Source organism: Moschus berezovskii, chromosome 25 (genome assembly GCF_049115385.1).
Source record: "Moschus berezovskii isolate FMDL1 chromosome 25, NW_MosBer_1.0, whole genome shotgun sequence".
Classification (NCBI taxonomy): domain Eukaryota; kingdom Metazoa; phylum Chordata; class Mammalia; order Artiodactyla; family Moschidae; genus Moschus; species Moschus berezovskii.
This window is the reverse complement of record NC_142484.1, coordinates 962,532-978,234: the sequence shown is the minus strand read 5'-3', so window position 1 is coordinate 978,234 and position 15,703 is coordinate 962,532. Positions and strand designations below refer to the sequence as shown.

General features: G+C 68.0%; 1 protein-coding gene across 1 annotated transcript in view; it reads right to left on the bottom strand.

Annotated features, from left to right (window-relative positions):
* MUC5B (mucin 5B, oligomeric mucus/gel-forming) overlaps positions 1-13,905 on the bottom strand; it is a 37,156-nt gene extending 23,251 nt beyond the window's left edge. Inside the window, 22 exon segments of the mRNA XM_088832038.1 lie at positions 522-761; positions 1,158-1,337; positions 2,162-2,275; positions 2,353-2,491; positions 2,844-2,995; positions 3,116-3,216; positions 3,324-3,376; positions 3,772-4,027; positions 4,234-4,360; positions 5,164-5,258; positions 5,587-5,751; positions 6,076-6,213; positions 6,535-6,604; positions 6,702-6,812; positions 7,019-7,093; positions 8,855-8,964; positions 9,182-9,272; positions 9,362-9,476; positions 9,565-9,826; positions 10,224-10,274; positions 10,714-10,767; positions 13,836-13,905. Of these exon segments, the coding sequence (XP_088688164.1) occupies positions 522-761; positions 1,158-1,337; positions 2,162-2,275; positions 2,353-2,491; positions 2,844-2,995; positions 3,116-3,216; positions 3,324-3,376; positions 3,772-4,027; positions 4,234-4,360; positions 5,164-5,258; positions 5,587-5,751; positions 6,076-6,213; positions 6,535-6,604; positions 6,702-6,812; positions 7,019-7,093; positions 8,855-8,964; positions 9,182-9,272; positions 9,362-9,476; positions 9,565-9,826; positions 10,224-10,274; positions 10,714-10,767; positions 13,836-13,905 (2,769 nt within the window).
* Between the last annotated feature and the right edge of the window lie 1,798 nt (positions 13,906-15,703).

Sequence of the window (15,703 nt, the reverse complement as noted above, 5' to 3'; positions counted from 1 at the left end):
ATCAAATGGGCAGGGCCCCATCTGGGGGTGGAGGTGGCGGTGCTGCGACCCAGGAGGACCTCAGGGCCTCACACAGGCCGGCCAGCCTCAGAGCAGACCCGTCGCACCGGCCACCTGCTCATCACCGTGCACAGCCTGAGTCTCGAGATCTGCACCAGCGACTGCACCTTGCGGTCCCTAAGCGGCAGGAAGGGCTGTGGGGAAGGGCCTAAGGCCCTTCTCTCTGCTCCCAAGGGGCCGGGCCAGGCTGGAGGCGCCCTGAGGTTTGTCCCTGCGGGGGGGCTGGCAGCTCAGGGAATGTGCAGGAGGACAGGAGGTGACCCTCAGGGCCCAGGAAGCCTACAGCCCCGCTTCCAGTGGGTGAGGCTGAGTGTGGTCAGGGAACGCGGGGCGGGACTGGGGATGCCAGCACCTGCCCAGGGGAAGGGCCAGACAGCATGCCCTGTGCAACTGTCAGGGTCAAGGCCGTCCTCAGAGGGTCAGCTCAGGCCAGACACGGGTCCCACTCTGACCCTGCCCACCTGAGAGCGGCAGGCGCTGAAGGTGGCGCTGTTGATGATGCTGCACTGCTTCTGGGCCCAGGACTTGCGGTACGGGTTGGCGGTGCAGGGGTCCCTGGGGGCCAGAGCGTCCGGGCAGGACGGGGAGAATTTCCAGCTGTTGCCAAACTCCAGCACGTCGCCCACCACGGACTGGCTCCGCGTGGTGAAGTCATTGAGGGCGTTGTCGTCAAAGTTCCCGCACAGCCCGCAGACCTTCCCCTGCAGGGGCAGCACAGGGCACGTGGGGTGGCGCCGGGGGAGACACAGAGCCTGGCCTGAAGACACGGTTGCAGGGCACCCCCCTCCCTCAGGCAGCACCCAGTAAGCTTTCAGGAAGGCGGGGGCCCTCGGGGTCCTGCAGTGAGCAGGATGCCAGGTGGGCAGGTGCCTGCCTTGCCCACAGAGCCTGATCCCAGTGGGCATGGAGCAGCTGGGCTCAGGGACCAGGGAGCCAAGAGCGCCTTCCCACCAGGACTGACACGGCCCCTTGGGAACTGGGCGTGTGCCTGGCCCCCAGCCCTCAGCAGTCCGTCAGCTGCCAGACCGCACTGCTGGGCCTGGTCTAGGAGTGTGAGCTCTGCGCCCGCCCAGGGGTCGCTCAGCCAGCTGCCCCACCTGGTATTCACGGCGCAGCCGGATGATCACGCTGGTCTTCCGGTCCCAGGACACGACCACGCCGCCGTGGGTCTCCACGGTCAGGTAGATGCCCATGTACCGGACCCTGTAGGGCAGGTCTTCGCCCGGCCCCCTCTGCACCACCTTGTGGGTGCCCTCGTGCAGGATCAGCTCGTAGCTCTGCAGAGGGGCACGGGGAGGCGCCGACTGCAGGGAGCTGAGGGGCCGGCTCTAGGCCAGAGCCCCCTCCCCAGCGCAGCCCAGGCAGGGGCACCAGGGTGCTTGGGGGCACGAGGCACAGGGCTGGCATAAGGAGTGAGCCGGCCTCCCGGCATTATCCTGGAGCTTGAGGTGAGAGGCTGGGAGGCAGCAGAGGCCCAGGGGGAGCTTGGGGGCCGTCGGTGGTGGGGGGTAGCACAGAGCACAGGGGGCGGCAGGAGAGCATGCAGCCCCTCTCAGCCCCCTCGGAACCCTGCTTCCTCACACCCTGCCCCACCTCGGAGCAGGTGGGAACCGCCCCCAGCCAGCAGCTGCACTTTGTGCTGTGAACCCCGAGCTCCCTCTGCTAAAAGGGGTCATCCCCAGCTGTGGTGGGCTGAATGGAGGCCCCCCAAAAGACGTGTCTAGTTCTAAGCCCCAGAATCCACAAGTGCACCCTGGTTTAGGCAAAGGGTCTTCATGTGATGAAGTGAAGGGTCTGGAGATGAGACCACCCTGGATTTAGGGAGGGCCCAGATCCAGGGACAGGACGGGCGAAGGACGCAGAGGAGGGGCCGCGTGAGGATGGGGCAGAGACTGGGGGAACGCAGCCACAAGCCAGGAGCCCCAGAACCTGGACGAGGCAGGAAGGACCCTCCCCTGGAGCCTCTGGAGGGAGGCCCAGACCCAGGAGAGAATGACTCTCTTGGGTGTCAGGACCCTGGGCTGTGGTCTGGAGGCCCGAGGGCCCCGCAGGGGCTCCGACAGGACTGCAAAGGGAGGGGATGGCTCCCAGGCTCCCTCACCCCCAGGAAGATCTTGATGGCCTTGGAGCAGGTGACGCCCGTGGTCCCGCAGGGCACGTTCTCGGTGACGATGCGGAAGGTCCCATTGGCGGCGTCGCTGCCCACACAGTAGTCCTGGGGCGGGGAGGAGAGGGTCGTGGTCACGGCCCCAGTGCCAGCGTCACAGCCGTGGGCGGGGAGGGGCTGCGTACCTGGGCCAGCGTGTACTCGCAGCTCCCCTCGAAGCTGTAGCGCTCGCCGTCGAAGGTGAGGAAGTGGCCGTCCCCGTAGGCCACACAGGTGCCCAGGCAGGGCCGGTCGCTGCACTCCCACCTGCGGCCCCTGCAGGTGCTGCAGGCAAGGGGAGGTGGTGCCGTGACGAGGACGTGGATCCAGCCCCTCTTCCATGAAGTGGGAGGCGGTGCTGCCCCAAGGGCTCCAGGGGTTCACAAAGCAGGGAGCATGGGGCCCGGGGGTCCCGCACCCCACACCCTGGGTTGTGCTCTTGTCTCCTGGCCCACCCCCAATGCTCAGTGCCCGGGATGCAGGCTGGCAGTCATGGGGGCAGCTTTAACCAGTCCTGCCATCTGCTGGGCAGAGGAGGCCAGGCCCTGGGCACTGTCCAGTGGAAGAGCAGACGGCCCAGGGCCAGCTCTCCCAGTGCTGTCGGCCCACACCGCCCCTCCGTGGCCCCTCCACACACCAGGTATTACAGTCGACCTTGATGACCTCCCCGGGCTTGTAGGAGGCCTCATTGTGCAGACAAGGGCAGTCCTCCTTGGCCACGCAGCCTCCGCTCCCGTCGGACAGCAGCCCCACAGGGCAGACGCAGCCCGACACGCAATGAGTGCTGAACTGTGGACAAGCGGGTGCCCATCAGCGGTCCCTCTGGCCACGGCTCAGGGACGCCGAGAGGCGGGGACACTGCCCACCCGGCCCCCGGGCAGCACAGCCACGCCCTTCTGGCCGACTCACACAGTCCACGTCCAGGGTGTGGCAGCTTCGCACGCACTCGGCCCCCGGCGCGTCTGCGGAGGCGTTGCTGCAGTCCAGGAACACCATGGGGGCCACGCACCCTGCGGAGATGGCCATGCTGGGAGGGCCTCCCGGCCAGCCACGGCCCTCCCCTCGGTCGTGGGGGAAGCGCGGGGCCCCGAGGGCAGAGGTCCAGGGGAGGCCGTACCTGTGCTGTGCTCCGTGGCCCCCAGACAGCTCAGCCTCCCGCTCACACACGAGCTGTGAGAGACAAGGGCGGGGCAGTCTGGGCCGCTGCCCCACCGCCCCCGCCCAGACCCCGGCCAGGCCCCGGGCCTCGTCATGAGGGGAGGGGTGGGCACCTTCTGCGGGGCTGCAATGAGGACCCCCAGCCCCCGCCCCTGGACTCGGGCGAGGGTAGGGTTGGGGCGCGGGAGGGAGTGGGGGCGGCCGGGGCAGGGGTGCACCCAGGCTGGCCCTCCCGGGCACACACGGTGCCCTCCGTGGGCTCCAGACGCGCAGAACACCTTCCCAGGCCGGAGGAGGGGTCCCTCTCAGAAGGGCGGAGGGGCGGGCAGGGTGAAGCCCTCCACAGGGAGCCCCTGTGTTTCTTTGTGAAGCAGGTGGGAAGGGCGGCAGTGGGGGAGGACCCTCACCACACCACGCCGTTGTCGTGAATGGCCTCCCCCGGAGCCACCACCGTGCCGCGCGAGTAGCAGGGACAGGCCTCGGCAGGGACACAGTCACCCGTGTCATCCAGGAAGGTGCCCGGGGGGCAGACGCAGCCGTCCACGGGCACGAAGTCCACGTCGCAGGAGACGTCAGGCTGGCTCAGGGAGCGGCAGGTGGGCTGGCAGCTGTCCACCACGTAGGCGTAGCTCTGGGTCTTCGGGCAGCTGCTCGCATACTTGGCTGGGGGTGGGCAGGCAACATGCAGGTCAGCGGCCAGGTGGCCTGTCCCCGCTCACCTTGGGCACGTCCAAACTGGGGCTGGAGTGGCCCAAGGCTCTCCGGGGGGGTGGGGAGGAGGCCGAGCTCTCACTAAGTACACACGGCAGGAGGTGCCCCGGGGTGCCCAGTCCCCCCTGTGCCCATATAGCCAGCTGGCGGACACTCACCGCACACGCCGTCCCGCCAGCCGCGGAGCAGCACGCCCCGGGCGGCGCAGGCCCAGACGTAGGAGGACAGGGCCGCACACATGCAGGCCTCGCTCTTCTCACAGTTGCAGGTGTCAAACATGCAGTTCTGCGGGGCACCAGGACGTCAGGGACCCCAGCCCACCGCAGACCCTGCTATCCTTGTCCATCCTTCCTGGGACCCCCGTCTGGGCCACGGGGTTCGGGGGGAGTGGACGCATGGCCCTGAGGGACGGGAGAGGCCGGGCTACACAGGGACAGTGTTGGCGGACGGCTCTGCGTGGGGCCAGGACAGTGTCCAGCTGGGATTCTGGATCCGTCACAGGCTGGGTTGCCTATGATGGGCATGGGTGGGGGGCAGAAACGAGGTAGGGCAGCAGGGAGGGTGCTGGCAGGGCCACAGCACCCCCAAAGCGGGCCTGGGTTTTCCAGCCGTGGACACACACGCCCGGGGGCCAGAGCCATGTGCAGGTGAAGGTTTTGGCTTCCAAAAAGGTGGCCTGTGAGCCAACTGTCATGGGTGGATTTGCGTCCCTGAGAAAAATGTGTCCCCATCAGGCTCCTGGGCCTGTGAACGTGGCCCTGTTGGAAACAGGGTCCTTGCAAGTGTGTGGACCTCGTGGAGACGAGCAGAAGGTGGTGCTGCTTCATGGCCCCCAGGGGTTAGAGAGGCAGGAAGGCCCTGGGCACCCGCCAGCTCCGTGACCCAGGACTGGGGTGCGCGGTAGAGGCCTCCAGCTATCGCCCTCCACTCTGCACCCAGTCTGCGGGCCTTTGTCACGGCCACCCCAGGCAACAAACACACCAGCCGTGGCCGTGGCCCTCGAGTGGGCCTGACATGTGGCCACGGAGGTGTGGACCGTCCTGCTCCCAGCACCCCGCCCCACCCCGGGTGCTGGCCGGGGGTCTCACCGAGTGGAAAGGCCCAGGGCTGACGACGGAGTGGCAGGATGAGAAGGGCCCGGCAGGGCTAGTCAGCAGGGAGCACCAGTGTCGGGCGTAGTTCTCTGCAGGGCGTGGGCACGCGGTGGACAGTCGTGGGCGCGGCTCAGCGCTCACCGGCCTTCCTCCCACACCACCTCCCCTCACCTGCCCCCCGCCCAGCCCCGCTCGGTGTCCTCAGGCCCTGTGGCCAGTGACCCCCCCAGGGACACTGATTACAGGCTCACTGGCTACGCGAAGTGGGCACTGCTTACAGGGCAGCAGGCGCCTTCCCGGGGATGAGCCCCCAGCCTGCTGAGGATCCTGCATCCCCCCACCTGGTCACCCCAGCCCCAACCTCACAGCTCCCAGGCCCAGACCCAGGGTAATCCGAGGGACCGGGGCTAGAGGTACCGTTCTCCACGCTGAGGGAGCAGGGGTCCTCGAAGCTGTTCTTGACGTTGGGGCAGGCGGCCTGGGTCTTCCAGGTGTTGGCGAAGGCCGCGGCCGTTGCCTCCACCACGCCGCTGACGGTCCGGAAGTCGTCAGCCTGGTTTTGGTTGAAGTTCCCGCACAGGCCTGGGGACAGGGGTGGGGGGCGTGTGGGCATCAGGGGGCCGCCCAGTCTGGCCCAGGCTCCCCACACCTGCAGGGACCACCGCAAGGTGATCCCTGCAACCAGAGTCCTGGGAGGTAGGTTCCAGAACCATCTGCAGATGACCTGTGGTGGAGGGGGGAGGTCAGCCCCCACACGAAGCCCGCCGTGAGGGCAGTGTGCCCTGTGCTCCACCCTCCCAGCCGCTGTCCCGGGCCAGGGTCCCCGCTGTCCTGGGAACAGCTGCCTCGCAGGCCGCGTCCCCGCCCTGGCTGCCCGTCCGCTCGCGGCGCCCCCACCAGCCTCACCGCACATCTGGCCGTGGTAGGCGGGGTCCAGCCGGAGGAACAGCTGCATGGTGGGCACCAGCTGCACCTGCAGCTGCAGCCAGCGGCCCGTCTGCGCCAGGATGGAGAAGGACGATGGCCTGAAGACCGTGATGCCCGCTGCGGGGGGCGGAGGCGCTCAGAGGCCGGTGGTGCCGACCAGCCTGAGTCCTGGGTCCTAGGACCGCCTGGCCAGAGCCCCGGCCGCCCCTCCAGGGCCCAGGAGCCGGGCAGGAGCTCATGCGTGCATGTGACCATGACCGCTGACCCTCCCGCAGGGCCGGGCACTGAGAGGGCGCCATGCGGGTCCCCACAGAGCCGCCGTAAGGCACCCCCCCCATGCGGGCCAGAACTGCATAGACCTGGGAGGGGCCGGGCTGGCTCTGTGCCGCCACCTGGAGGCCCCGCCTGGCCTCACAGGGCTCCCCGGGGGCCACGTACCCACAGACACAGGCAGCTGGGTGTAGATGGAGTTCACAAACACCCCGCCGTTGGCCTGGATCTGGACGGTCTGGCGAGAGGAGGCGGGGCTTCAGTCAGCGAAGGGAGGAGGTCCCCAGAGGGAACCGCCTGCCCCAACACCTCCCAGTCCCCAGCCGGGGCCTCACCGTGTCCCCTCCGTTCAAGCTCAGTGTCACCGTTTTGAGGCAGTTCTCGTTGTCCGTCAGGCCACACTTCCGCAGCTCGGCCAGCACGGTGAGTGCACTGCCTGTGCATACCTGATGGGGCAGGACACCGCAGGTGCTGGTGGTCAACCCCCCACTGGGCAGGTCACCTCGGGACCGCTTGTCTCCGGGCCCCCTGAGTGTGAGCTTCTTCTGGGGATGGAACCCCTGGGACTTCACCACTCTGATGGCCATCAGGGGACCATCCCCAGGGCAGCGGGGGGCCGAGGGCCCCGGGAGGCCCAGCAGGCGGGGCTCACCTTGGTGAGGACGTAACTGCAGTCCCCATGTACATCGTAGAGTTTCTCGTCGTAGGTGGAGATGTGGGACCCGCCCTGGACGGAGCAGGTGCCTGGGCACGGGAGGTCCTGGCACTGCCAAAGTCCCCCGGAGCAGGTGCTGGGGGGTGGGGGAGCAAAGGGGATGTGGGGGGGGCGGTGAGCCCCATCCCGGCTGGGCAGGGTGGGGCTGGGGCCTGGGCGCGACCTGGGGCGGGGCCGGGGCGGGGCGGGACCTACCAGGAGCTGCAGCTGGTGTTGAAGGAGGCCCCGGGGGCGTAGGTGTGGCCGCCGTGGGTGCAGGGGCACTGCCGCAGGGGCAGGCAGCCCGTGTGGGTGATGTCGTCCAGCACCGTGTCTGCGGGGCAGCAGGGGTGGGGCACGAGCTCTCAGCGGGGGCTGGGGCAGGTGTGGGAGACACTGACGGGAGGCAGACACGGGGAGGGGGCAGAGGCCGTCGGGGGCCATCCCCAAGGGCCCGGAGCACCTGCCTGGGGGGCAGAAGCAGCCGTCCACGCAGTGGTCCTCGCACAGCTGGGAGCGCTCGGGGTTGGAGCAGGTGTCCACGCAGGGTGAGCCGCACTCCTGGTACTGAGTGTTCAGGGGGCATGTCTGGGCTGCGGGGGAGGCAGTGCTTGGCCCAGGAAGCCACCCCTGCCCCCGCCCGCCATGTGCCACCAAGGGTCCGGGAAACTAGGGCCTCCTGCCCCGTCTAGCTGTCTTTTGGGTGAGGCAGGAGGGGAGGGGGGCGTGGGACCCATGCCCCTGGGGACAGCCTCCAGCCCCCACCTGGGTTCAGGGGGAGCCCTGCTCAATGTGCCAGGACCTCCTCTGGGCCCTCAGATGCCCAGGCCTTGCACCACCCCCTGCTCTCCTGCCATCCTCTTGCTGTGGGCCCCAAGGGGCTCTGCCTGCTCGGAGTCCCCAGCCAGGGGCCAGGCGTCGTGCTCGGGGTCACCTCCCCGCCACCCTCCCAGGGCACTCACGGCAGAGGTCGGGGCCCCTCCAGTTCTGCGGCTGCCCCCCCGCATGGGCGCACTGGCGGGAGTACTCGGCGAAGGTGGCACAGGGGCAGGTGGGGCAGCGGCACAGGTCCTGGGTGCAGGCAGCCACGTACACCTCAGCGTCCACCAGCCCGTGGCACGGAGCGAAGGCGGGGCCCAGCAGGGTGCGGCGGCAGATGCCCTCCTGGGAGACAGGACGGAGGCTGTGTCCTCCCTGGGGCTCGTGCGGGGACCCCAGCCCTGCAGCCTCTCCCAGGCCAGGGAGCCCCCTCCCCCGAGGCCCCTTCCAGTCAGCCAGCCTCCTGTCTTCCCTCACTGTCCATCCTCTCATCCGTCCCTCCACCCACCTCTCCTTCCACTCCTCTGTCTGTCTGTCCATCCAGCCGGCCAGCTGTGCACCTACTGCCCATCCTTCTCAACCCCTGACACATGCTCGGTGTGGAGTTGGTTTGGCGACCCACGACCCTGGACCTCCCAGTCCCACCGGGCTGCAGGACACACCTGCCCAGGAGGGGTGCAGACCACACCCTGCAGAGAAGGGGCGGCAGAAGGGCCCGCCCCCCCTCCCCCTTGGTAGCCCCAGCGGGGTCAGCGCCGACCTACTGATGACTGCCTTCCTTCTTCAGCCCCCACCCCTGACCGGTTCCAAGGCCTCATTTACGGCTGCTGGGTTCTGCTGACTTTGGGGATCCTGGAGCCTCTAGGCCACTTCCGGAGGTGGACTCTGCCCAGCTCATCAGAAGGGCTTCTCCTGGCCCCCCGAGTGCCCCTTTCAGTGGGTCTGTGTCTGGGGGCGCCACGGGCAGGCTCTTACCTCATCTGTGCAGTTGTCAGCAGCGGGGGAGGGCTGGGGGTCCTGGCACTGCTCCGTGGGCCCGTCCAGCTTCTGCAGGTTCCCAAACTGTAGTGGGCTCAGCCTGGCGTCTGCAGAGAGCAGACCATCCTTGCAGACCCTGGGGGTCTGGACCCCCGCCCGTGCTCAGAACCCCCCGAAACATCCCCTCTGGGGGACCACTGGAACTGTTGACAGCCCTGACTTGACCCCTGCCCAGTACCCCAGTGAGACCCACCCCTGCACCTCCAGCGTCCCAGGGACCACGCTGGGGTCGGCCACCCGCCGCGCTGGACCCGGGGCACTCACTGTGGGCGTAGAACTCGCTGACGGCTCGGAGCCCGTTGAAGTCGCCGCACAGGCCGCAGGTCTGGTTGGCGTACTTGGGGTCCAGCTCCAGCTGGGGGCAGGGGACGGGCAGCTCCAGTCTCCGCCGGCCCCCCACCCAGCCCTGGGGGCCCCCTGGAGGGAGGGCATGGGGCACCTCACCAGGGCACTGTCCTCTCCGTTCCACGTGAATGTCAGCATCAGCCGGACGTTGATCTTGATGTAGGCGCTGCTCCGCTCCACCAGAAGGCCCGCGCGGCTGTAGGGGAGCTCCTCCCTGGACAAGAGTCTGGTGCTCCCACGTGTCCAGCCCCCTCTCCGCCAGCTCCAACCCCCAGGCCCCTCCGTGCCCCGGCCACGCTCACCGCTGCCCGTTGATGAGGACCGAGCCATTGGAGACCTCCAGCACGAGCCCCTGCGATCTGAGGGTGACGTGGGTGATGGTGGGCCTGGAGCCCAGCAGGCTGCGGCGGAGCTGCAGGTTGAAGTCCTCGTAGGCGGCGCCGCAGTGAGCGGAGAAAACGTAGTTGCAGAGCCCGGGGAAGCGGAAGACGGCGCCGTCAAAGGTCTTGTAGTGGAAGTCGCCCCACGTGCTGCACACACGCCCGCCGTGGGCCGCGCTCAGGGCTGCGGGCAAACAGCGCGGGGCGTTTCCGAGGGACACGCGGCGATGAGGCCCGGACCTCCCAAGAGCCGCGCCCTTATCCCCGCGGGGAACCGCGCTCAGCGCTGCGGGGAGCACGGGGCTGGGGGGCGGCCTTCCCTCTGGCCAGGCCCCCGTGCAGGGTGGGGACCCGCCACCTCCTTCCTCCCTCCCCTGCCCAGGATTCTCGCCCCTGCCCAACCCTGAAGGCCTCACCCCAGCACCTGGGCCGGCCCCCAGGAGAACCAGCCGCAAGCCAGGCACCCAAGCCATCTAGCTGCTCAGCTGCCCACATGGTCCCAGCTTTATCCCCAGGTCTGTGACCACCCCAGGGGCTGCAAACACCCCCACCCCTGTGGGCTACGGGCAGCATCCACTTACGGCTCATGGTGGGGAAGACAGTGATGGGTGGGATGAAGGTCAGGTGCCGGGCTGTGGAGGGAGCCAGGTCACACCCCGAACGTGGCCGGGCGGGGACCAGCAACCATCCCCGCCCCCAGGGCCCTCCTCCTCCTCACTGGCCACCCTGGGGCAGCAGGGAGCTGCAGGCCAGCCTGATCCAGCCCAGGGAGCCCAGGACGAACGCTGTCCTGTAGGACGCTCCCCGTCTGCCCACAACACGCTCCTGCCCAGGTCTGCGTGTGCCCCCGCTTGTGTGTGTGTGTGTGTGAGCGCAGGTGGGCAAACGTGCACACACGCGTGTGTGTGAGCGTGTCTGAGCTGCTCTGCTCTGTGTCTGTTTTCTAGGGCCCTCTGCCACCCCCCGCCGTGGGCAAATGGGTCCAGGGGGTCTCTGGCACGAAGCGGATGTGGAAAGGGGACCCTCTGCCGGCTCTGTGCCGGGCCCCCCCCGCCACGCCCACCCTCTGACCAGTCATCTCAGGCTGCTGACTCGTCCAGCTCTGCTGCGCGCCGTCCTGGGTCTCTGCAGGGAAGGGGAGTGGGAGTCCGTGAGAAGATGGCCGTCAGGACCCTGCCCCGGGGCAGCGGGGTCTCTGAGGCTGCAGGCTGGCGGCCACGGGAACCGCGCCCCATGCCCGGAGCTGACCGCCCCCCATCTGCCCTCTCTGTGGCTGGGGTAGAAGGAATCAGGAAAGCGTGTTGACTTGCTGACCCCAGGCCACCCCCAGGGAGAGCATCTGGCCCCCTCCACACACCCCCCGGAGGAGGACAAAGCCTGGCTTTGTGGGGAGAAGGACACACAGGTTGGAGAGGCTCCCAGGCATGACTTGGCAGAAACCCAAGACCACAGCCAGCTCTGCCTTCGAGCCCCCAGCCCTGGGCAGGCAGGAGGCCTGGGGGCCCAGGGCCACCCTGTGTCCCCCACCACCAGGGGCGCCCTCCAGGTCCAGGTGCCCCTGCCACCTTGGGGGTCAAGACTGAGACCCTCCAGGCCCCTCTCTGTCAGGCTTGGCCAGGGGACCCCGCACACACGGCCCCAGAATTCCTCCCTCATGTCGGTAGGGCTCTCCCCTCTCCACCCAGCCTGCGCCACATGGGGAGACAGAGAGAGGTGAGGTCCCCGTGTCCCTGGAGGGGTGCTGCCTGGCGAGGGGCACTGGGCCAGCTCCGCAGCCGCTGCACCAGGCTCGGCTCCCCACACAACCTTCTGGCCGAGACGCTGACCCGGAGGTTGTGGGCACTGGCCTGGGGTTTCTCTCTCCTCCTCAGGGCCCTGTTGACCACGCTTCTCCTTGCCCACCCTCCCCCCTGGCCCCGACCCCAGGCCTGCAGGCTCTCCCGCATGTGCCCGTTGTTTTACTCCCCCCTGGCCGAGAAACCAGGGGGTTCACACGGACAGGCTCACACGGCACCCCTTCCAGGGCCAGGTGACCACCCACAAACCTGGCTGGTCCAGAGCTTGGCCAAGGAGATGCTCACCGCCAACCACCCCATCCACTGCCATCTGGGCACACCCCCCCAGCGGGAAGCCCCTCCACTGAGGGCCAACCTCACCCCCACCCCACGGGGGCTCAGCCCAGGGGACAGCAGTGCGAGTTGGTGGATACACGGGATCCAGGCTGACAGTTCTGTCGGCCTCCCGTCTGCACTCGGAGATGGATTAACAACAGGAACAGCTTTGTGTCCTGAGGACACTACAGCATTGCAGGGACAGAGGGGCCGAGCCCGTCTGAGTGGAGCTCGGGGGTCACATATTCCCCACCCTTGGGGCAAGGGAGACAATTGCACATGTGCGGAAAGGCTCCTTGAGGGTGATAGGGGAGGGGCAGCCCCACCGCAGGGGCACCCCCGTCAGAGGGCACCCCCGCCAGGGGTGATGCCATGCTCTCCCTAGGCCTTGGCTGGAATCCGTCTTGCAGGACAGTTGTGCACGCCTGTCGGGGAGCGTCCTGGGGTAGTTAGGGGTGTGGAGAAAGAGGTCAGATAATCGGCCAAAGGTGAACAAAGGCCTGAGAGAGCGGCCCTCTGTGAATGACACAACTGCCTCTCTCCCTGGTGGCGCAGACGGTAAAGAACCTGCCTGCAATGCAGGAGACCTGGGTCAGGAAGATCCCCTGCAGAAGGGAGTGACAACCCACTCCAGCCTCCTTGCCTGGAGAATCCTACGGACAGAGAGGAGCCTGGCGGGCTACAGTCCATGGAGCCGCAAAGAGCTGGACACAGGACTGACACACACGCCTCATTGTGGGGACGCCCTCACCCTTTCTGGGGAGGGGGTGGGTAGTATGGAGCCTCTGCCTGGCCTCTGTCTTGACTAAACCAACCGTTTCTCTGCGTGCTTTCCCACTTGTGCTGTGTCTCTCATAATAAACTCTGTACCTTCATTTACAGCTTTCGCCTCCTTGAGAAATGCATTTTTCACTGGAGGCAGGGGCCAAAGAGATTCAGCGTCCAGCCTCGAGGTGGACACGTGGGCAGGATTCCTGCTTCTCATCAAGGCTTCCTGGATCCAGGTCCTCAGGGAACTGAGATCTCTCTGCAGCCTCTCCCACATCACACCCTCCACGGTGAGCATCTCCTTCTGGCAGGAAGGAGACCCATTAGAGGGACTTGCCCTCAATAAGAGAAGGGGAGTGGGCTCACCGCAGGCCTGCTGCTCCGGGGCTGAGCAGGGCCACGGCGGGCCAGACAGGCTGGCCGGGCACCCAAACCACACAGCAGATGCCAGGTGGCATCTGGTACCCTCACCAGGAGTCGCCATGGTTCAGCCCCCACCGCAAGCTTGCCCACCCTCCAAGAAAGGCGGCCTAGGGCAGAGGCTCTGCAAGACCCCACCCCTTCGCCACCTCCTTTCCAGTGGAGAGGGCCGAGGGCAGTGCCCAGCTGCCAAGACCCCTGAGTGTGGGGCGAGGCGCTGCGGAGGCCTGCAGGAGTGACTGTGAGGCCGGGGCCCCAGGCCAGCCCCGCTGGGCATTGCCACCGCCCAGGCAGCAGCCCTCGCATGGACTGTGAGCAGTGGAGCTCTTGGCGCTTCCCCGGCTCCGGGGCCAGATGGGCGGCTGCAGGCGAGGAGGACGAGAAAGGCCACAGGGCAGGTGTGGCTCCAGGAACAGCTGAGGGGCTGCCTGGAGGCTACTTCCTGGGCCAGCCCCGAGGGCAGAGTGGGAAATGCAGCCCCCCATGGGCACCTGTGCCGACTCTGCCCACTCGCCTCTGCGGCAGTGGTGGAGGGCCTCACAGGGACCAGAGGGACCCCCGGCCCGGGCCCCTCACCCAGCGCCAGTCCCTCCCATCCCCGAAGTTGAGACCCTCGGTTTCCCCTGAGGTCCTAACTTCTCCCAGCTCAGGCTGCCCAGGAGTCCGGGACACGCAGGGCCCCGCGGAGGACACGCTGAGTGAGAGGCATCTGGGCGTTTTTGGCCAACCTCACCCCGCCACCCCCATCTTGGCCGAGGGCCCCGCAGGCCCTGCTTCTCCTTTAGGCTCCTGGTGTCTCTGGAGTGTCCCTGGCACCAGCTGGAGTTGCGGGTGGGGGGCCCTCCTGCCGACCTGAGCCCTGGGTGTCAGCAGAGTGAGGGGCTGCACCCTTACCTGCCGTGCGTGCTGAGAGCAGGGCCACGAGGGCCCACAGCAGCGCTGGGCACCCGCTCGGGGCACCCATCCTGGGGCTGGTGCGGCGATGGACAGGCCGCCAGAGGGAGTGGGGCGCGATGCTCACTCCTCTGGGGGCCCTGGGGCTTATGTAGCAGGAGGCCTTGGCCCCGAGCCCGGCTCCTGGGCCACGCAGGGCACTGTCCTCCCCCATGACAGCCGCGTGTGTTTGCTCTTGGGGAGGGCCGTGGCACGCAGGAGCCTGGAGGAGGAAGGATTTGTGGTTCTGGGCCCCAGAGACGCGGGACCCCCCCACTTTTCCCCGCCCCGCACCCCAGCAGCGTCTGAGAGTCAGAAGGGAGGGGGTGGGGCGGGGGGCGGGGCTGGCAGAGCTCCCCCAGAGCAGGGCCACTGTGACCACCAGGCCCGCTGCTGCCGCACCTGCTCCCAATAGGGCGGCGGCGGGAAGGGTGAGAGCAGACCCTGGGCCCCGGGCAGCACCCCTGTGGAGAGGAGGAGGCCGTGGGGGCGCCGCCTTCAAAAGGGTTGCTGTGAGGCCGTTGCTTGGCCCGGGGAGGGCCGGACATCTGCTCCCTGCAGGAGTTGGGAGGCTGTGGTGGGGGTGCCGGCCCCAGGCTTGCAGGGGTCCCAGAGGCCCCAGCCGTGCCAGCAGGAACCGTTCAGGTCTCTGGGCTCCTCTCCGTCACCAAGTTCAGATTCAAGGGGAAACGCCTTGGGAGTGAGGTGAGGGTCAAACAGAGCACAGGCCAGGAGCCAGCCCCCGTGTGTGGGCTGGGGTGTCCATCCTCAGGGCCTTGCCGCCCTCTGCCCACTGGGGCAGGGCACCAACAACAGGCTGAGCAGGGACCCAAGTACACAGGGACGTACTCCTGGCCCCCAGCGGGGCTGACGGGGCACACTGGGGCTGGGGGTCTCCAGACTCCAGTGCCTGCCCCAGACGAGAACCATGGAAGCCCAGCTCCCCAGGCTGGCGTGGCTGGTATTGGTGGGGTTCGATGGTGACCCACCCCAGGCACCAACTCGCCCGCAGAGCCCTTCTTCCAGCCCAGCCACGCCCCTCTCCCTGGGTCTCCTTCTCTGACTCTTCCCGCCGCTGGGCTCCTCACCCCAATCCTGAGGTGTCTGAGTGCAGAAGGCCTGGGGGTGCCTGACCCGCCCACTGGCGGGGGGCGGTTTCCAGGTTTGCGCCGTGAACACTCAGCACCTGGACCCACTCCCCTCAGCCACCCTGCCTTCGTCTCCCCAGTGAGTCCATAGACGTGGAGTTTCTGGGGCAAGGGGAAAACCCACCTGAAAGCTCTGGGCGTCTTTGGCCAACCTCACCCCGCCATCCCCATCTTGGCCTAGGGCCCTGCAGGCCCTGCTTCTCCTTTAGGCTCCTGGTGTTTCTGGAGTGTCTCTGGCACCAGCAGGAGTTGCGGGTGGTGGGCCCTCCTGCCGACCTGAGCCCTGGGTGTCAGCGGGAGCTCAGGCTGCCCTCACGCCCCATGCTCACTGTCACTCCCCGGGCTGGGGCTGCGTGGTCTCCAAAGTTCTCTCTCAGGGACCCAGGGGTCCCGGTGGCAGAGAGCACCGCTGGAGGGGCCTCTGGGAGAGGGGCCTCTGGGGGAGGGCTGGGTGGGGGACCCGCAGGACCGGCCTGGGGTTGCGCTGGGGCCCCCGCCACCCCTGTGGCCTCAGGCTGAGGCTGTGCCAGGCCTCCCTGCAAACACGGGGTTCTGAACCTGGTCCCTCGTGTGTGTGTTGGGGGCACACCGCGGACCCCTGAAGGAAGGAAGGAAGCGGGAATCTGGCTCCCGGCCTGCGCCCCCATGCCCCTGCACTTCCCCGAAGGCCCGGCTCTCAGT